The sequence below is a fragment of the Furipterus horrens genome, unplaced genomic scaffold (assembly GCF_987537825.1).
Source record: "Furipterus horrens unplaced genomic scaffold, mFurHor1.1.pri manual_scaffold_6, whole genome shotgun sequence".
Lineage (NCBI taxonomy): Eukaryota > Metazoa > Chordata > Mammalia > Chiroptera > Furipteridae > Furipterus > Furipterus horrens.
The window spans coordinates 128,280,559-128,303,083 of NW_028327176.1; the positions used below are offsets into that span (position 1 = coordinate 128,280,559).

At 33.8% G+C, this 22,525-nt stretch overlaps 1 protein-coding gene across 4 annotated transcripts in view; it reads left to right on the forward strand.

Annotated features, from left to right (window-relative positions):
• Window positions 1–22,525, forward strand: part of DOP1A (DOP1 leucine zipper like protein A) — a 119,511-nt gene that overhangs the window by 61,513 nt on the left and 35,473 nt on the right. For all 4 annotated transcript variants that reach the window (XM_090279621.1, XM_090279619.1, XM_090279620.1 and 1 more), the window contains exons 9-19: window positions 429–537; window positions 2,364–2,484; window positions 3,716–3,835; window positions 5,594–5,705; window positions 6,379–6,612; window positions 11,466–12,084; window positions 12,479–12,753; window positions 13,911–14,063; window positions 16,454–16,554; window positions 18,157–18,416; window positions 19,942–21,931. In XM_090279621.1, the coding sequence (XP_090135747.1) occupies window positions 429–537; window positions 2,364–2,484; window positions 3,716–3,835; window positions 5,594–5,705; window positions 6,379–6,612; window positions 11,466–12,084; window positions 12,479–12,753; window positions 13,911–14,063; window positions 16,454–16,554; window positions 18,157–18,416; window positions 19,942–21,931 (4,094 nt within the window). The remainder of the gene's footprint in view (window positions 1–428; window positions 538–2,363; window positions 2,485–3,715; window positions 3,836–5,593; window positions 5,706–6,378; window positions 6,613–11,465; window positions 12,085–12,478; window positions 12,754–13,910; window positions 14,064–16,453; window positions 16,555–18,156; window positions 18,417–19,941; window positions 21,932–22,525) is intronic.

Sequence of the window (22,525 nt, forward strand, 5' to 3'; positions counted from 1 at the left end):
GGTATCTGAAACAGTTTAAAATGAACATAGTTTGTTTTAAGTCACCAATGGGAAAATAATTGCACACTAGCAGATACTACCATATGATGTGGCATAGTTTGGTGTATGTTGATTATCTTAAGTAGACATATTTTTATCTTTTGGGCAAGCAATCAAAAACTCATGAATTTATTTTTCTAGATTTTCTTTAGCTTTCCACTTTTTTTCTAGAAAAAAATAAGTAAGCACTTTTTTCTTCTATCAAGAAAAATGATATAACATTTTTTCCTAGTAGTGGAAGGCAAAAGCCAACTTTAGTAAAAAGCTTCAGAAAAACAATAGGGGATGTAAATCTTCATTATATATTGTATTTAAAAAAAAATTTTTTTTTTGAAAAAGAATTTTAATCTGTTTACTTAAATGACTGGTGTACTCTTTCTTTTTTAAAGGCAATGGTGGGCATCTTACAAGTGAATGGATTTGGAGAAGAGAGCACTTTAATGCAGGATCTAAAACCTTTTCGTATCTTAATCAGTTTACTGGACAAACCCGAGCTAGGTAATATATACTGTCCTAGGGCATAAGGTCACATGTGTGTGCTTTGTATTCTTTCATAATAAAAATAAGGCAAAGTTATTACTTAGAAAAACTGCTGTATTTTGAGTGTCCTTTAAATACACATTCCTAACAACATCTTACATAATATTCACTCTAGAATGTTAAGAAGATACAGATGTACACCCAACTGGTATGCTATCATATACATACCCTGTACTATGTGTATAGCAGAGGAGTCATTTTAAAGGTGCTGTCTAGCCCTGGCTGGGTTGCTCAGTTGCTAGGAGTGTTGTCCCATACACCAAAAGGCTGCGTGTTTGATTTCTGGTCAGGGCACATACCTAGGTTGTGGTTCGATCCCTGGTGGGGGAGCCTATGGGAGGCAACCAATTGATGTTTCTCTCACATCAATGTCTGTCTGTCTGTCTGTCTCCCTCTCTTCCTCCATCGCTCCATCCCTCTAAAATCAGTAAATGTGCCCTCAGGTGAGGATTTAAATATATATATGTTTTATACATATATATGTATATATTTATAAATATAAAAATGCTATCTAAATTCTTCTTAATCCTGATTAAGTTACTGAAATTGAAACATATATGGTATGTCATGACTGTCTTACAGTTCACAGAGTTCAAGGACTTGAGCAAAAATATTTGGGTTGTATCTCTCAACTTTCTTCCTCACAGCCCCTTTGTCTTGTGTATTTTCCCCTTTTTATTGTATATTTCTTATATAATTAGTCTATTGGGAAGTTAATTGTGGCACCTGGAACAAAAATTAAGAAAAAACATAAATACTAGCACAAATGAAATACAGTATTCCCTCACTTATCACGGGTATTACGTTCTAGACACCCTGCAATAGGTGAAAATCTGCGAAGTAGGAACCTTACATTTATTTTAGTATATATATTTTAAGGCTTTATAAACCCTTCCCACACACTTAGAAACCGTTCCCAGTCCCTTATTAACCTTTCTCACTCCCTTATTAACCTTTTCCACACTTTTATAAACACTACTTATGTTCTTAAACATATTCTACACTCTTAAACCTATGTAACTTTAACAACATGCGTATACAGTATTGCAAAATCCCATGATATAGTGAAAAATCCACAATAAATAATTAAATATAATATTTTTAAGAATCCCGTGATACAATGAGGCTGCGATAAGTGGACCGCGATATAGAAAGGCACTACTATAATAAAGTATGTCATTTCTTAAAATAAAAATGAAAAAATTTAAATAGAAAAATAACAAGTTGTATCAATGGCTTTGAGAGTTTATTTTAGCTATTATGTGCTAATAGATGAAGCTCAGGAATTTTTTAAGGAGATTGCTGTCTGTTACAGCAATAAAGTTTATCCCTGTACATTTTTATATTAGTGAAATTAATTCAAGATTGTAGTAACATTAGTATCAATTACTGAATAGTCACTGTATCCTGGGAACTATGCTACCCTACCTTACAAATATTTTTTATAACCGCTAGAACAGTCATGTAAGTTTGGTATTATCCTCATTCTAGATGAGGAAGCTAAAGCTCAAAAAAGTTAAATAACTTGTCCAAAGTAGCAGCTATTAATTGGCAAAGCCGATTTCCATGATTCTGTCAGCTTATACTTAAATATATATTTGTTCAGTTATTTACTGTTTTACTGTTAGCTTCTCAAAATGTGAAGTTTGGTTCAGCTTCTGGGGAAAAAAATCTATTATAAAAAAATAATTGTTTTGAAGCCTTCTTTAATTGGACCAGTTTTGGGATAATCATGATTTGCCATTGTTAATTAATTCTGTCTTTAATGTGTATATTAATTTTAGGGCCTGTAATTCTAGAAGATGTCCTAATTGAGGTGTTTAGAACATTGTATTCTCAATGCAAAGCAGAGTTGGATCTTCAGATGGAACCAGCCTTCAACAAAGATCATGCTCAGTTAAGCAGGTGGATTACCAAAAAATTAAGCATAACGTGATTTGAATACAGAATTAATTGAATCAAAAGGCACTAGGTGTCCTTTAAAGAATTTTTTTTCAAGTTACGGTTTTTTTCTTTCAGATAAATAAATAAATACATATCTTTTAATGCCTAGGATAACTCATGACATTAGCATATCTTGTTCTCCAAGTCAGTGATAGATACATGTTTAGAGTCTTACTTTTTAATTTCTTCTCTACTTTAAGCAGTCTGCCACTCTTACAGTCTCAATTATTATATAGTATGACAAAGGTTCTAAGACAATTTCTTTTAGATAATTTTCATTTCATTAGTATCTCCTTGGTAAGACTGGAGGTAACCTGGGCTTTCCCTAAAACATACTTTTATATATTAAAACATTTTAAGGCAGTGCTTGATTTCTAATAAATATGATACCCCATAATTTTAGTTGAAAAGCTAATATTGACTAAAGTAGTACACTATTTTATTCTGTACTCTGATAATTTATTACCCTGTGGAGTATTTAATTAGTCACTAATTCATGGGTATGTGCTGCAATGTATGTACATTGACAGTACATCACTATATAAAAAAATAATTGTTTTCATTGTAAGGAGAGTGCCAAGAGGTGGAGATGGGTAGGTAATTAATAAGCTAAAGAATTCCCATTTGAAATAACAAAGATTTTTTTTCTGGTAGGATTTCAGTAATAATGGCTATATACAGTATTCTTTTTTGCTATTGTTTTTCAAGCTAAGAATATTAGATTGAAACTCACCAAATAAACAACTATTCTTAAGCAAATCTTGAACAGTACAGGAAAGCAGACAAAGTTATTTAGAATCAAGGCTGTCAAAACCAAATCACTACTTAGTTTATGTATGCCAAGGGAAACAAAATTATTTAATGCCAAATTACAAATCAGGTATTCAAAATAGTTCAAAAAGAACTTCCTGTTCTTTTGCTGGAAGTACAGCTGTTTTTTCTTATGCAAATCTAGTTTTCGATCTTGATCATACAATTTAGTTATAAAAACTCAAATTTGGAAAAATAACTATACATAGCATAATAACAGAGTGGCTGTAGATAAAAATTATCTGTTCCAATTTTCTCACTATCAAGTTTTCTAGCAACCGCCTACCAATATGTACTACCCCAATAACACTGTACTCAAATTTAAATTTGAAAAAATAAATGTTAATATTTATTAGTTTTTGTTTTTCTTTTCCTTTTTTAGTAAATTAAGGGAAAATAAGAAAACAGCAGAGCTGATTAAAACTGCCAACCTTCTCTTTAATTCCTTTGAGCCTTATTATATGTGGGATTATGTTGCACGTTGGTTTGAAGAATGTTGTAGGTATGTTAAACTGTTTTATTCATTTTAATTTAATAGCATTCAAAGTCAACCTTTGTTTTTTAAGTTCTTCAATCTAATGAAAAGAGTATTCTTTTATACATTCTCTGCTACTATTAACAATTTATTCTATATTTAATAGCTATAATCTGGCTCTACCCTGTCACTCTAGAATATAGAATTATTAATCATATAATCTTAGAATTGAAAAGGAGTTTAGAGGTGAGTTATTCAGTCACCAACATACATGAAAGATTCTCTAATCTATACTAATTCAGTTTTTCTTCGTTGTAGAGAAAATAGCAAATTTGTGGCTGCTGCCTTAGAACACGTTCCCAAAATGATTCTCACTTTGAATTACAAAAAGTTCCTGGTGTCACACTTGTGTTTTTAAGCTATAGAACCAGCCATATTGTCACCGTTGAGTGATAAAAGCCCTTCATCTCCTAGGACATACAGTTTAAAAAAGTCTCTGAAAACCCAAGAATACTAGTAAACCTGAGTAGAATCTCTGTCTTGAATCTTGCCAAATTCTCTCAGAACCAGATTAACCTCTCAAATCTCAGGAACATATAGACGAAAAGTAAGCATGTATGAACTCGAGGTTAAGAGTCTCTTAAAAATATAAATGCTGATGTGATGCATTAATTGTACATTTAATGGTTTAGAAAATTGCTTGCTTATTTATTAAGCAGATACCGAGCAACCAGTTGAAAAGCACTATGCTAGACATATCTGGTCCCTGTCTTCAAAGACTTTGTAGTGAGAACAAGTTAGGACATGCACATGTGTGTTCCTAGTATTAAATTAAAAGTTACAGATACCTTAGTAAATAGATTAAAATGTGATAGGAGTCTTGAGGAATTATGAGTCTCTTTTTGCCACCTGACCTTCATTTCTACATTCACAAACATATCCATCCATCCTTTTTTAGCTAACTTGGACTATTTTCTAAGCACACATTAAGTTTCATGCTGCGGAGCCTTCACATGTGCTATTTCTTCTAAAATATTTTCCCCCTTTGCCCATCTGCCAAGGTCCTATATAGAGAACCCACCTTTAAGTAGCTTTCTTTCGCTTCCTCAAGTTTCTCGTTAGAATCAACTTTTCCTATACTGTCACATTATTACTTACTCGTCTATATTTTTATATTTCTTACTGGTTAGGGAATGCATTATAGTCTTCCTAACTTTGTGTCTTCAGAATGTAGGGCAGTAGATGGTCATACAGAATTTGACCAATATGACTTGATTTGAGTACTGGAGTTATGGTCTCTAGTAATTGGGTTAGAAGAGGCTTCCTGGAGGCGGTAACATTTGATCTTAAACCTTGAAGGACAGATGCATTCTGGATATGAGAGAGTGAGGTTGAGGGAGGGTGACAATCCAGGAGGACAGGTTTGTAGAAACAAAGGCCCTAAAGTTAGAAATAAAGCAGCAAATAATTTCTTTAACTAGGAGATGGTATCTATGGTGGGAAATATAGGAAATAAGTCCCCAAAGTGAGATCTATTCAGAGCCCTTGGGAATACAGGATGAAAGTTACAGTGAGAGGTAAAACCTAGGAATCTTGCTCTGGGAATTTTCCACATAAAGGAACAGTAGTGTTCTGGGGGAAAAGGAATGTACTTCATCATAAGAACATTACTGTGTATGTCCCAATGTTGCATTGCCACTCATTTAGAAAACATTGTTGTCACATGTTCATTTCATATGATAGAATATTTAATAAAGTGTGATAAAGTGAATTTTGTTCTTTTAGACGGACAATGCATGCCAGACTTCAGACTGGGCCTGGAGATAGTGAGTCATCTGAGTTACAGCTGACCAATTTCTGCTTATTGGTGGATTTTTTGTTGGATATAGTTTCTTTGGTAAGATAACCTTGTAAAAAATATTGAGGAAATCTAACATTGGAGACCTTACCTTCAAATAAGTTTTCTCTTTAATATTAAATATATTCCTTTTGGCATAGCTTTTTTTTCCATAAAATTTTCCAAGTGTTTTGTCCTGTAACTTACATACATAATATATATACATCTTATATAATACATGGAATATACTTCATAAGTGCATGTTATTAAAATCTTAAATGTTTAGTGTAAAGTGGTTTAATGCTGCATTTATATTAATTATTCTTTCTATTAAATGAAGACTTTTGGAAATCTTTTCCCCTTTTCTAAATTCTTTGCTTTCTCATTTTGAAGCCTACTAGAAGTATGAGGGTGCTGTGTCAGGTATGACATTCAGCCTGTTTTGTCTTTAAATGATCATATTTGCTTTTGTTATATTATAATTTCAGTAATGTAGCAGATAAAACTGGGGCTAGTTTGTAATATATGCTTTGAAATACTTAAATTCAGAATTTGGGAATATATCATTAATAATGAAATGATTATACAATGTTAATTGAGAACATGATACATTTAAATATTACAGATAAATTAAAAGTTATTTCCTTTATTATATAGATTAAAAATCAATGAAACAATGTAACTTTTGGGTTACACATTGTTTAAACTTTTGTCATTATACTTTTATTTTCAGGAGACTTATATTGAAATCCAGACAGAACACCTGCCCCAGTTGTTGCTCAGAATGGTTTCTGCCCTGACAAGCCATCTCCAGACATTGCACTTGCCTGAACTCACAGATTCACTCAGGCTCTGCTCAAAGATCCTTAGCAAAGTTCAACCTCCACTGTTATCTGCCAGTACTGGAGGTGTTTTGCAGTTTTCAAGTGCGCAAAACAACTCAGTCAAAGAATGGGAGGACAGAAAGGTAATGTTAGCTGTTAATTTTGATATTAGACCACTTATAGTTGACCCTTAAATAACATGAGTTTGAACTGTGTAGCTCCACTTATACACAGGTTTTTTTTTTCAATAAATATAAAATTTTGGAGATTTGCGACAATTTGAAAAAAAGACGACGTTCTAGCTTAGAAATGAAAAAATAAGCAAAAGTTAGGTATGCCATGAATGCAAAAAATATATGTGGATAATAGTTTATTTTATCATTTACTACCATAAAATATACCTGCCTATCATTAAAAAGTTAAGGTTTATCAAAACTTACAAGCACAGATCATACATGACCAGGCTGCTGCTTTGTTATCAGTGCATGAATTGTTACACCAGTAAATAATTATGGATTTCTTTTTCACATTATCTTTTCATTTTTGATGTCTAATGTTATTAATAATATAATGTATACAGTGTTTTATATAAGACAAAATTGAGATGTAGGTATTGACAAACAGATGGTCTGAACATCAATAAATACAGTACAGTACTATAGATGTATATTTTCTCTTTCCTTATGGTTTTCTTAACATTTTAATTTCTCTAGCTTTATTGTAAGAACACAGTATATAATACATATAACGTACAAAATATGTGTTAATTGGCTTGTTTATATTATTGGTAAGGTTTCCTATCGACAGAATGGCTATTAGTAGTTAAGTTTTGGGGGAGTGAAAAGTTATACGTGGATTCCAGTTGTGTGTCCGGGTGGTGGGGAGTCAGTATCTTCCCTACCCCCATGTTGTTCTAGGGTCAACTGCACATTTTTTTAAAGCAGAACAATTTCTAAGAAAAACCACTTACATATAACCATATAGTGAGTCTTGCATAGATATCTCCAGACGTGTGGCAGTAGATCTTTTTGTAGGCTTTTGGCTCTAGTACAGTTTAACTGTTTTTATCAGCACTTTCCAATAGAAATATAATGACAGCAACATATGTAATTTTTAAATTTCTGGTACCAACTTCTAAAAAAGTAAGAAGAAACAGGTGAAAATAATTTTATATTTTATTTAGCCCTTTTTAGCTAATTAATTATGATTTCAACATGTAATCAATATAAAATTGATGTAATATAAAAAAATTAGATATTTTACATTATTTTTTTTTACTATCTTCAAAATTCCACTGTGTATCTTACATTTATAGCACATCTTCATTCAAATACTTAATTTTTATCAGATACTTGAAATAAAAAAAAATTTAGTTCCACTGTCAGCCACATTTCAAGTGCTCAGTAGCCACATGTTTATAATTTAAACTATATTGGTCCTTTACATATGTATACACTAGATTTTTAACATGCTCATTTTTCAGTCCAGAATCTTTATATCCAATCATCTAGATTCTTAATCTTTACTTTATTACATTGAATAGAATTATAATGATTTTAATCTGGCACTAGTAACATACTTAAACACCTGAGAAACACCTATGGCAAAATCAATAATTTAAAAGCTTTCAAGTTTATAATATTAAAATATTTTTAGCAAATAATAACAAAAACATTTAGTGACATTTTATAGGTACAGTGGCACTATGTTAAAACAAAGTTTTAAAAATTTCTAGCATATAAGGTTTATTACCTAAATCCACGATTTATATAGTTGCCCTTATATTTTTTTCCAGTTGCTTTTTTATTGTTTTTCAGACAGGAAGAATACATTATCAGGATGATCTCATACAACCTTTCCCACCAACTAATAATTCTAAAACTGCTTTTAACTTTTCTTGGTTCTTCTTAATATATTGCTTTTCATATGTGAAATAAACACTACTGACCCGCCATCAATTTAAATACATGCAGGATTATCCTACACGAACTAAAACTAGTCTTTCAGGCTTTCCTTTCTACCTGCTTATTATTGGTATGTGATATTCTGTTTTGATGCGACTCTGTTACTGGGAAATTCATTTTCTTTATTGTCTTTCCTTAATTTATGCCTCTAAGATTTTAAAAATAAAACTAAGATAGGTATTAACTTATTTTGAAACTTTGCTTTTCATTTGAATGAGATTGGTGAGAATAAGGAAAGGACCTTAGCATTCTCTCAGCATATTTAAATATGTGAATATTTACTATGTAGAAAACATCTGGAGGTAAGATAATGGGAACATCCATTTGTAGTAAATGAAATACGATTTAAAAATATACTTTTTAAAACTACATAATGGTTCATTAACCTTAGAGTATGCTCCCCTCCACCCTTTGGTTTTCTTCTATGTTCCCAGGGTTATCTTCCCTACTTTTTACTGAAGCACAATGGTATTATCTTCACTGAGATACCTGAAAACTGATCATATTTGAAAGCTGAGGGTATTTTCTGTATTTTTAAGTGTAAGTGAAGAAATGGTTTAAAAAATGATAAATCTAGTTTTGTCTTTATGTTTTTAGTATATTTTTGTAAAATCAATGTATTGGAATGTCAAAAACATAATTTCTTCCTATTTTCAGAAAGACATTTTATTAAATAATATGAATATAAACCATACAAGTAAACACAAATTTATGCAAGTTTCACTGAATTTTGTAGCTTGAATTCTAGTAATGTAATATATACTGTTTGATGATCTTTGTAAAAGATAAGTATAGAAATAAGTTTACAGTAATGAGCTAATTAAAATTCCACCATTTATATACTTCTTTTTAAAAATTTATTAATACAGGATTTTAAATGATTGTTAACTTTTCAAAGGGAAGACATCGACAAGTTCAGTTTGATAGCCATCTCTAACTTTGGCATTATAATATGAAAATTTCTCATACTATTACAGATGAAGTGATATGCTATGGTGAAAGGAACATGAAGATTAGAATTACCTAATTTGAGCTCTTCTAATAAGCTTACTTGCTGTAACTTTTAAGGCCAGTTTTTTTTTTTAACTTTTTAGCCTCAGTTTTCTTACCTTTGTATAGAGAAAATAGCCTGTTTTCATGCAGCAGTACCACTGGGTACCCAGAAGTTAACTAGACACAGTATGTGCCCTTCCACAAGTCTTTTTTTTTTTTTTTTAGAAGACGAACATTAAACAAATAATTGCACATTTAATTATAGTTGTGATAATGTACAGAGGAACATACAGAGTGGTAGAAATGTAGAAAATAGGAGGCATCTGATCTAGACTAGGGGCCAAGGAAGGCTTTCTTGAGAAAGGATAGAGTGAAACCCCAAAGGAATTTGGGGTAGGCCTGAAGCACTAAAAAGAGAACATCTGATAGAGGAAAGAGTGTTTGCAAAGACTTTTAGGCAGAGAGGAGCACAGTGTAGACACTGGGGGGAGATCCGCCTGTAGGCAGGATCCCAGATCTTACAGAGCCTTTTCACTGTACTAAGGCTTTTACTCTTTATCTTAGGAACATACCCAAGGGGGGAAAGGCAAGTGGGATAATCATATTTGTATATTAGAAAAATTATTCTGGCTGTAGTGTGGAGTATGGATCTGAGAAACAAAAATTATGTGGGGAAGCCTGCAGAAGTGCAGGTGAGAGTAGTGGTGGTAATGTGCTAACGAGATGGGGAAATGAAGACAGAAATGGATGGATTAGCCACATATTTAGAAGGGAAAAATCAGTTAAGACATAGTAATGGATCAGTAAGGGTAATGAGTGATTACTAACATTTATTGAACATCTGCTAAGTGTCACGTATTATACCAGATACTTTATACTCGTATATCCTGTTTAACTTAATCCTCATAGCAACTGTAAATTGTAGGCATTATTGTCATGTTGGTTACACAAATTAGGAAAACAAGGTTTGGAGAGGTTAAATAATTTGCTGAGCTAGAAAGTGGCAGAGCCTTAGCTGACTAACAGCCAGCACCCTTAACCTCTATACTGAAGTGGATGTAAAAGAAGTGTCAAAAGAGAGGTGGCAGAAATACCAGGAATCACCTCTGGGTTTCCGTCTTCCTGGTTTGATGAATGGTGGTATGGTTCACTGAAGGAAGGAACATTGGGTGAGGCACAGTTTTGTGGCAGCAGAGCTTTTAGTACAAATCCTTAATCTTATTCAAATTCAAATTCTGGCACAGTCACCTGTGAAATTCATGTTATGTACAACTTTTGCTTACTTAAGCTAGGCCAGAAAATATGCTTAATGATTGTACTTGTCCTATCACAGGGAGGGAACAGTTAACCCATTCCAGCTCTACTGCAATGCCTGGTTCATTTTTTGTTTATATTTTAATTGTTTCTTATCTTGTCCTCTAGATTATAAACTATCTTTAATTCCTAGTCCCAGTATAGTTTCTGGCACGTAATGTGGGTTCAGTAACTGTTTATTAAAAGTCTGTAAGAATGTTAATAGGCAAACATTTAAATAGTACTTTATACTTGTCAGACAAATTTCACACTCATGTAGTCCTGAACAGATGATCTATTAGATTTTATTTCTAGTTCTTAGAATGTAATTTTTTTTCACCTTACATGTCTCATTTCTTGCATTGTTTAGATATTAGGGAAGTGTTTTCATAAAGTAGATTAAATAAATTATTAGTCTTTTGAAGACAAGGATATGGATCTTAGAAATTTTTACATACGCGTATTTTACCCTCATGAACCTAACTTTATGCTATGCATGTAGTAAAAAGTAAATATTTAGTGAATGACTTTAGTGTATTTATTAGAACCACAGTTGTATTTCCCATTGATTATCTTAGACATAAAAATCAATCGTAGAAACCATTTTAAGATTCAACTGAATGTGTAGATTAAGTTGTGAATAGTAATCTAAAATTGACTTCTCTCCAAACATGGTCGTTTCTAATTTTTATTCCTAATATGTACATTTAGCTACTCAGCCTTTTGTTCTCTGTAATCTCTACCAGGTATCATCAGTTTCTCTTGAAAATCGTACTGAAGTGTTTGAAGATGGAGAAAATCCACCAAGTAGTCAATCATCAGAGAGTGGATTCACTGAGTTTATACAGTATCAAGCAGACCGAACTGATGACATTGACAGAGAACTGAGTGAGGGGCAGGGAACAGCTACCATCCCAATTGGTAGCACATCCTCTGAGACAGAAACAGCTTCCACTGTGGGATCTGAAGAAACCATCATCCAGCCCCCTTCCAGTGTCACTCAGGCAACAGCACCCCGAAGTGGGAAGACAGTCCAAAAGACTGCAATGCAGTGCTGCTTGGAGTATGTCCAACAGTTTCTCACCAGACTTATCAACCTCTACATTGTTCAGAGTAACTCTTTTTCTCCAGCTTTGGCTACAGGGCATCATGGGGATCTCAGCAGAGAGCAAGGAGACACTTCAAAATGGGACAGGGATTCACATGGAGATGTAAAAGAGAGAGGCATAAGTAAACAAGCAACCTCAAAAGAATACCTTTCTGCCTTCCTTGCTGCCTGCCAGCTCTTCTTGGAGTGCTCAAGTTTTCCAGTTTACATTGCTGAGGGGAACCATACCTCAGAATTACATTCTGAATCAGAGACTGGTAAGGTAGTTTCTGTTTCGTTCATACTTAAATATTTTCTGTGGTATGTTTTTTTTTTTCCAATAGTACTCAGATATCAAAACTGGGATTTTTTAAATATATATATACTGCAGTGATTAATGCATAATATTTGATTAATATACTATATGTCAGTACAGGAAAGTAGATTGTGTAACTTGGCAAAAAAAAGTACTTATTTTTAAAAGTTTATGAAAACTTGTTATTGCTTATTTTCTAGTCATGGTAAGAAAGCATGGTTTTCTTAATAGATCAAGACCTAAAGGTAGTAAGTAGAGGATTGTTTGTTTGTTTGTTTTTTAATTATCTGGGAAGATAAAGTGTGCACGAAAGGGTTAGTGTGATGAACTCTGTTGACTTCCATCTTTTGTTCCAGACTGGGAGCATGTGCAGCCTCCACTGTGGCTCCAGACTCTGATGAATGCTTGCAACCAAGCTAATGATTTTAGTGTGCAGAGTGTTGCTATTTCACTGGTCATGGACCTGGTGGGATTGACTCAGTCTGTGGTCATGGTCACTGGGGAAAACATCAACAGTGTGGAACCTGTACAACCTTTAAGTCCAAACCAGGGAAGAGTAGCTGTGGTTATTAGACCTCCTCTCACGCCAGGCAATCTGAAGTACATAGCTGAGAAGACTGAATTTTTCAAGGTAAATTCTAAATACATGCATGACTAAGATGATACTTGACCTAGTTTGCATAGCAAAAATTTTAAAGATGATGATCAGGCTTAATCGAACTTTTGAATATCGTGCTGTATAGAAAAAGATACCACGGTTAACCTGTGCTATTGCTTTGCCATTTTGTCCCCGCTTTTGTGTGGAGAAAAAAGATAAGGATGAGGGGAATATTAAAGTAAATAAAGAGCAAATATTAGGGACCTAATTCATGGAGGAAATAATTTCAGCTAAGAAAGAGAAAGGAAAGCTCACTTATATAGTAAAAAATAAGATTTCCATACCAAGTGGTTGTACCACTTTTGCTTTGTACTACTTAACTCTCCACAACTCCTAAGAAGAGTTTTTTCTTACCGTATATTGTTTGATTATCATCTGTGGTGTGTGATGACATTTAGAAAAAATGCACAGTCTTTGATTTCTATAACAGTACAAATAATATTCTCTACTCAGAACTTTAAATATATTTGGATTGTATTACATCTTAAGAAGGTAGTTTTTTTATACATAAAATTTTTTTTAAACTATTTTATCTGATTTCAAGTCATTGTGTCCCTCTAGATAGGTTCCTCTTGCTAGATTAAGGTTGGTTTCTAGAACATTGTAGTGGTAAACCTGAAGATTGTTGAATTTTTATTAATGCTGTCATAGATCATTAGATGCTGGTTAACACATGTAACTCTGAAGTATTATGACCTGTTTTATATGCCTTAAGTAGTTTGGATGTTTGGACTATGAGTTGTATTTCACTTTGCAACATATAACTGTAAATGTTAATGTAGTCAGTGTGGGATTTATACCTTTTTAAGGATAATGTATCCCAGCATCACTTTACTAAATGTCACTGAACTAGTGAAAAGAGGACTGCCTTTGGCTCTGCAGAAAGTGCTTACATGCCAGATGTTTAAATAAATATTTTAAAGGATTATCACAAGAAGTTCTGAGGGCTGAGTGACCAGACGGTGGGCGGATGAAAGGTACACTTTTAAATCTCATCCCAGTGGCATAATGAGTATTAACAATCTTCGAGGTCTGGCTGTCAGACTTGTATGTACCAGTAGGAAATGTTTGCTAATAAGTTTTCACTTATGGTTTTATAATACTGTCACTTTTACATTTTTTTTCTACAGCATGTAGCTTTAACATTGTGGGACCAGCTGGGAGATAGGACACCTCAGCACCACCAAAAGAGTGTAGAACTGTTTTATCAGCTACATAACTTGGTTCCTTCTTCCAGCATCTGTGAGGATGTTGTAAGTCAGCAGTTAACCCATAAAGATAAGGTAAGTTCTTTTCTTCTTATCTTCTGTCAGATCCCCACTCCTATTAAATCAAATGTAAAGTAAGGAAACTCTAGGAAAATTATTGCAGCTAGTATCTGAATAAGAGCAATATAATTTTGTTCAGAGTGATTTTAATATCTTTAAAATAAACATTCTTTTCTTATTAGTTCTTTACAAAGGCATCAGTAATATGAAAAATCAAGTGACCCAAAATCAAATATTGGGTTTATTTCTTGTTCAGGACACCAATTATGGGGAGTGATAATTTAAGTTGTTGCTGGTCCAAGTTCTTGAGTCATGAGTGGACTCAGTTGTGATACTGATGGCTACATTAATATATGGGAAATGAAATAATATGTGTTAAGTTACATTTATAGGTTATAGAATGCTAACATATGAGATTCTATTATTTTCATTATAGTACATATCCAGAATAAGGATTTTGATTCTAATGTACAGGACATGATACATAAATCAGTTAGAGTAAAGATGCCTGAGTTACAAGTGAGCCTGAGAAGCTGGAACAGTCATTCTGATAGATGTCTCCTGGGTAACTTGAAGCTTGGCACCTGCTCTGTAATATAAATTGAAGGTTTTATTGAATAGCTTTTAGAAGTAGATCACCCTAATTGAAACAAAAACCCTCTGTGCTAGTGAGTGTGAATGGGTCATATTCAAAAAGGCATCGTGTTGAGTAAATGGAACAAACATTTGGCAGGGTGAGCAAGTGGCAAACAAAGGAGTAAATGAGGAAGAATGAAAAGTATTACAGGAAAAATATTAAAATTATATTTAAGCTTCAATACATTCTTTCAAAAACTCTTCAGAAATAAAATCTTAAATAAAGCTTTGTATTTAATAATTTGTTTTACTTTAAGTATAAACTTAGGACAAATTATATACCTATTTACTTGTGTAACATTTCAATTGTAAAAAAATACTAAGTTCTGAATAAAGATTCTATACATCCATGAAAAAAGTTAAAATAGCTATTACTTTTGTTTTTACATATGTTTCTATTGGTTCATCTGCAAACACTGGCTTCATAGGAAGGGCATTTATTAAGCCTACAGAAAAAGCGAGCACTTTTTACTGATTACAACCAATTTAAACAATTGTAATCCCTAGTTTTGTGGGGTTTTACTTGAAGAATTCTGCAAGTGCTAGAGAAACACTATAAACTTTTTGATAATATCACAATTTCTACTTGATTTACATTAATGTGTTCATTATCTAATATCAAATGCTTATGTTTCTAAATTATTTTTACATTGTTCTATCCATTGTTATCATAACACTTAATCTTTTCCAAATAATCCCAGAAGTAGTGCAATATTTTTCTTGTAGAAATAATTTTTTAGGTGTTTAAGTTTTTTGATCTTATAAACCAGTTTTGTAAGGGATGATAAGTTCATTTTGGAATAATACAAAGGAGGGACCCCCCAAAAAACAGAATTTATTCATTAAAAATTGTATATTTTATGAATATTTTACCTTCAAAGTACTCTCCATTTGATGCAATACACCTATCAGGACATTTTGTTCTGCTCAGAAAAGTTTTTGAACTCATTGATCTTGATGCCTAGTATTTCTGCCATTTTTTGTTTCGCCTCTTCCACATGGGCAAAGCATTTCCCTTTGAAACCTTTTTTCATCCATGGAAACTAACACAAAAAGGCGTTTGGGGTGGTGAGATCAGGTGAATAGGGAGGGTAGAGCACAGGGGTCATGCCGTTTTTGGTCAAAAACTGCTTAACACATGTGTGGGCAGGTGCGCTTATAAATCACCCATCATGAAATGGGCAAAACCATTGAGAGAGTCTTAAAAAAAAATTCACTGAAGCCGAATGCAGCCTGTCACAACAAACACCAGCTGACACACTGATACAGATGGGGTCCTAGAACACTCACCTAAAAGGAGAAGCTTGTACCACAATGGGTCTACCCTCCAGAAGATAATTCCAGTGTTTTTTCACCCCCTCCCTCTAGTATATAATTTTTCAGAGCAAAAGTAAATCATGTTATACAATAAAATCAGTTTTAATTACTAAGCATTTATATTAAAATGAAGTACTTCCTTTAGTCAAGATATCGTGATGACATGCACATTATCAGCTCTTTTATTCAATAATTTAGTAAACTGATTACCTAGTCTAAACTGAACATTTATGAGGCAGCATGAGATAATCCTTTAGGATTAATAGTTTTTATATATTTAAGTATTTTCTACGTTTCTACGTTACATGAAAAAAATTGTTCATCGTATTGTGTTTTGGAGTATCATGAACATTGAACATAGCACTCTCTCTTTAATAGCTATTTTGACTTTGCTAAAATCGCTTATCTTCTAAGGAGAATAAAATAATTAAATCTCTCATGTTCCCTCTCAGAAAATAAAGATGGAAGCACATGCAAAGTTTGCAGTTCTTTGGCATCTAACAAGGGACCTCCATATAAATAAGTCTTCATCTTTTGCACGTTCTTTTGACAGGTTGGTTACATTTTATATTCTGATTTTACAGTCAAATATCTTAATGTCTCTCTGTTTTTTATTTTATTTTTTTATTTTTTTTAATCCTGAAGTTAGTTTGGCAGGGGTAGGCAATAGCAATTTACATGTTTAAAAAATATTTTTAATCTTCACCTGAGGCTATGTTTATTGATTTTTAGAGAGGAAGGGAGAGGGAGAAAGAGAAACACTGATGTGAGAGAAACTTCAATCAATTGCGTCCTGTATATGCCCTGATTACGGATCGAAACCTCAACCTAGGTTATGCCCTGACTGGGAATTGAACCCACAGCCTTTTGGTGTATGAGATGATGCTCCAGCCAACAGCCACCAAGCCAGGGCGGCAATTTACACATTTTATAAATAGAATTTATAAATTATTGTTAAAAATCTAAGCTATATTAAAATTCATGGCATTTTCATTTATCTGCCAGATTCATTGTCTGCCAGATTTTCTCTTTCTCACTCTGCCCCTTCCTTTCATTGGATGACTATTTATCAAGTCCCTACAGTGTGGTAGATTCCGTTCCATGTGTCAGGAATATAGCAGTGGAGACAGCCTACTTGAATCTATAGTCATGTTCAGCGAGATCGCATATAAACAGTAGATTGTATAAGTGTTTCTCTAGCAATTATTCTCATTCTTCTGCCTGAACTGGACTTACTAAAAATAAGGCTAAATTACAGAAAACCCCTTAGCTGCCTGAAAATGGTTTTGCTATTTGTCTAGCCTACTTAGATGACTCATTCCCCAAATATGAGATTTGCATTGACTTCCAAGGAGATGCCACTTACAGGCAGATTCATATATTGGCATCAGAAGTTTTCATAGAGGTGGCCACAAACCTGACTATGCTTAAAGCCCAAATAGATGTTATTTCAGCTGGTTCTTTTCAAGCAGCATCACGTCTTCAAATGATCTGCTGTTGAACCTCTACAATGAACTAGGCCCTAGGCCCAGGTACTTTAAAAACACCGTCTCTAATTTGATGAGCATGTTTCCTCATCATACAAGTGAGGCAGTGATCACCCAGCTAAGTTGTAACTTGCCAAAGACCACACAAGATGAAGTGGATGACCCAGATTTGAATCTTGGGTGTTCTGATTCCAAACTATCCCTTTTGCCTTTCATAAAAAGTCTTTCCTTGCATTAAGCGCATAGTTTAGATTAGTAAAGAGAGTGGGAGCAGAGAAGCCTGGACCAGCATAGAGGTAATCTTGACTTGGATTTCAGGGGGTTCAGTATATGGTGACAGGAATATGTTGTTAAAACAAGACTAATTTTCTAAGTGTTTTTTTTTTTTCCTGTACTTTACTATTTATCTTATAAATTTCAAGAAATTTCAAGAAACACAAATACCTACAAAAAGGGAAAAAGTTTTTTTTTTCCTTATTGTAACTACTGAGACTGTAGGGATTAAGATTACTAAAATGCTGTGGTCAAGTTATCCTGAAATATAATTAGTTTAAAATAGTTAATGCAAAATAAGAAACACAACTTAACAGTAATATTAATTTTAGAAAAATGAGAGTGTCACAATTAAAGCAGGTATCTTGTTCTTTAATTATTTGTGTTTATTGTAGGTCACTGTTCATCATGTTAGATAGCCTTAATAGTCTTGATGGTTCTACGAGCTCTGTGGGACAAGCCTGGCTGAACCAAGTCCTCCAAAGACATGATATTGCAAGAGTTTTGGAACCATTGCTATTGCTCCTGCTTCACCCAAAAACTCACAGGGTTTCAGTGCAGCGTGTACAAGCAGAACGTTATTGGAATAAGGCACCTTGTTATCCTGGCGAAGAGAGTGACAAGCATTTCATGGAAAATTTTGCATGCAGCAATGGTGAATATCACATGAAACTAGAAAAGCTTTATTTAGAATTCAGTTATTAAAATAAAGTGAGAGGGGAACACAGCAGTGATTGGCAAGAGAATTGAACGTGTAATTTTCTCCATGGATTTATTTTCTCTCCTCTGTATGCACTAGCAATGCTCTTACGGGCCATATCAGAATGTGGTTCATCAATAACCATGTTAGGGGACTTGATTCTCTCTTATGAATTGATTGTTTTTCAGGGGAGTAATCAGCACAGAGATAGTCTTCTGTTTTGATGGAAATACTTTTAGTTTTTATTTCACAATTCTGGTCCTCACTAGGAATGTATAGTAAGCTTATAATGCGTATTTATATTTTATGAGGCATTTTCCTCATCTTTAAAGTGAGACTCACAGCTCATCTCTCAAATCATGTGTATGACCTATTTAGTGCAGTGACTGGCATATTATAAGTGTTTGATAAATAACTATTATTACTATGAAACCCACACTTTACAAACTGTTGAATGATGCCTTCTATAATACAAGGCCCCCTTAGATTAGATTATTATATGTTAGGAACTGTCACTTATCATTTGTATCTCTTGACAAATAACCCTGTGAGGTCAGTAGTAAAAAAGCAGGGAGCTGATTCTTAGAAGGATGTACTTTCTCAAAGGCTCACTGCTGGTAAATGTTGCAAGCTGGACCTAACTCTCATGCTGTGGAGGCTTGGTTCCTTTCTCTGGCTTCCTTTCCACTGCTTTTCCTGAATCTTCTGAGAAAATACTCTACTATGTTAATTGCCAGAATTTCTGTGTGTTATCACTTTACCTACCACACTTGTTGCCTGACTGCTGAGTTCTCTCTTCTCTGAAATCAATCTCAGACCTCACCTGTGGTATAGTGATTATTTCCCTGAGAGTGATGGCATTTCGTTTGTACCGCTTCCACCCTTTCTAAAAGAATGCCATCAACACAGTGTGCTCTCCAAAAAGTGCAGAAAAGATTAATGTACTGGTGACTCCCTACTAATTTTAAGATCCTTAGAACAATGATGTCTTTTCCTTCTCTCACCCTCACCGTCTATTGGTTTAGGGTCTTACTCATATCAGATAATTCATAAACATCTTTTGAATTTTATTTAAATAAAGGAGGTTTTGTTTGCATAATTTCCTTTAGCATAACTAAAGGAAAGTATCACACAGGGAGGAAAAAACACTAGAAGTTTGAATTGCAGTAAAAAAAGATGTCTTATTTGGGGATAAGGACAAATTTTTATATTTCATCTGTGTTGAATGTGCTGTTCTGTTTAAATTCAATTGAATAATAGGCCTTCTGTTGTTGAATTGTGTTTATTAAATTCTAATTAATAGTCATCTATAGTTTTCTTAAAGGGTCTAAAATAGTACTATAACATGATTTTAATAGTAAAATACAAGTAGATTTTCAAACTAATGATTAGAATCTTGAGTTCAGTTTACATTTCTGTATTTTCATTATTTTAATATATTTTATATTTTTCCTCCTTTACTATTTTTCTCATACTCCAGTGAGCCAAGTACAACTCATTGCATCTAAAGGAAATGGTGAAAAGCCGCTTACAGTGGATGAAATAGAGAATTTTAGTCTCACTGTTAACCCATTAAGTGACAGACTTTCCCTTCTAAGTACCAGCAGTGAGACAATTCCAATGGTTGTATCTGATTTTGACCTTCCAGACCAACAGATAGAAATACTTCAGAGTTCTGATTCTGGATGTTCACAGTCCTCTGCTGGAGACAACCTGAGTTATGAAGTTGATCCTGAAAATGTGAATACCCAAGAGGATTCTCAAATGGCAAATGCAAGCTCCCCAGATGATGACATTCAGCAGGTAGTGTTTGACCTGATATGTAAAGTTGTAAGTGGCCTCGAAGCAGAATCTGCATCAGTTACTTCCCAGTTAGAAATTGAAGCTATGCCCCTAAATCACAGTGATGTAGATCCAAGCAAGCAGGCAATTAAAAGTGAAGATCAGTCCACTCAGCAGAGTCAGAGTACTTTGCTGAGTAATGAAAATTCTCAGCTTCTGTCTGTGTCTGCGGAAGAAGGCCGTGAGTGTGTGGCAAATGGAATCTCCAGAAATAGCTCCTCACCTTGTATTTCAGGAATCACACAGACTCTCCATGACTCTTCTGTTGCTTCCACAGAAACCAAATCTAGACAGAGGAGTCACAGTAGTATTCAGTTCAGCTTCAAAGAAAAATTATCAGAAAAAGTCTCAGAGAAAGAAACAATTGTTAAGGAGTCAGGTAAACAACCAGGAGCAAAACCTAAAGTAAAACTTGCCAAAAAAAAGGACGATGACAAGAAGAAGTCTTCAAATGAAAAACTCAAACAAACCAATGTATTCTTTAGTGATGGTCTGGATTTAGAGAACTGGTATAGCTGTGGAGAGGGAGAAATCTCTGAAATTGAGAGTGACATGGGTTCTCCAGGATCACAGAAGTCTCCTAATTTCAACATCCATCCTCTCTATCAGCATGTTCTTCTGTATCTCCAGTTGTATGATTCATCAAGGACTCTTTATGCCTTTTCTGCCATCAAAGCTATATTGAAAACTAATCCTATTGCTTTTGTAAATGCCATTTCAACCACTAGTATAAATAATGTGTACACCCCTCAGTTGTCGCTGCTTCAGAATCTTTTGGCCAGACACCGGATTTCTGTTATGGGCAAAGACTTTTATAGTCACATTCCAGTGGACTCAAATCATAACTTTAGGAGTTCTATGTACATTGAAATTCTTATTTCACTCTGCTTATATTACATGCGTAGCCATTACCCAACTCACGTCAAGGTCACTGCACAAGATTTAATAGGCAATCGAAACATGCAGATGATGAGCATAGAAATTTTGACAATTCTCTTTACTGAACTGGCAAAAGTAATAGAAAGCTCAGCAAAGGGTTTCCCTAGTTTTATCTCTGATATGTTATCTAAGTGCAAAGTTCAGAAAGTAGTTCTTCACTGTTTGCTGTCATCTATCTTTAGTGCACAGAAATGGCATAGTGAAAAAATGGCAGGTAAGAATATGATTGCTGTGGAAGAAGGTTTCTCAGAGGACAGCCTTATCAATTTCTCAGAGGATGAATTTGACAATGGCAGCACACTCCAGTCACAACTTCTGAAAGTTCTTCAGAGGCTCATTGTTCTAGAACACTGGGTAATGACTACCCCTGAAGAAAATGAAACAGGTTTTGATTTTGTTGTGTCTGAACTGGAACACATCAATCCCCATCAGCCCATGATTTCTCTCCAGTATTTGCATGCTCAGCCAATCACATGTCAAGGCATGTTTCTCTGTGCAGTGATACGGGCTTTACATCAACACTGTGCTTGTAAGATGCACCCACAATGGATTGGTTTAATCACATCTACTCTGCCTTACATGGGAAAAGTTCTACAGAGAGTGGTTGTTTCTGTGACACTACAGCTTTGCAGAAATTTAGATAATCTAATTCAGCAGTACAAATATGAAACAGGATTATCTGATAGTAGGTAAGAGTTGATTTTTAACTTTTTTGTCATTGACAATTACCACATATATGACTTCTCAGTCATCCAGAATGTCAGTCACAATTTAAGTAAATAAATTAGTGAGTTTCAGGAGGTTACAAATAGTATGTTATTTTCACAAAGAAAATTCAGACTGAGGAAGAGAAACAATAAAAGAACAAGTTGGAAAAGAGAAAGAATGTTTACAAAGGCCTTTCTTTCTCCTAAGGGCTTAAATTAATTATGTTCTTCTTGACTGAACTGGCAAAAGTAATAGAAAGCTCATAAAAGGATTTCCATGGTTTTATCTGATGTATTATCTAAGTGCAAATTAATTTCACAGTACATTAATTTAAAATTACAAATAATTCTTTTCCCATCTGATTGTATTTCTTGTTTTAGAGGTGAAATTCTGTCTATCCCTAGGCCATGTTTAAAATTACTCTGTCAGATTAGCCAGATATTCATTAGGCTAGTTTCTGGGTTATCTTCTGTACATCCTCAGTGACTACATGTAAAATATAATACTGCCTGTGTCATATAATATTAATATGTCTGTCTTATATAGTTGCTAGAGATTTACTAGCTAAATTATTT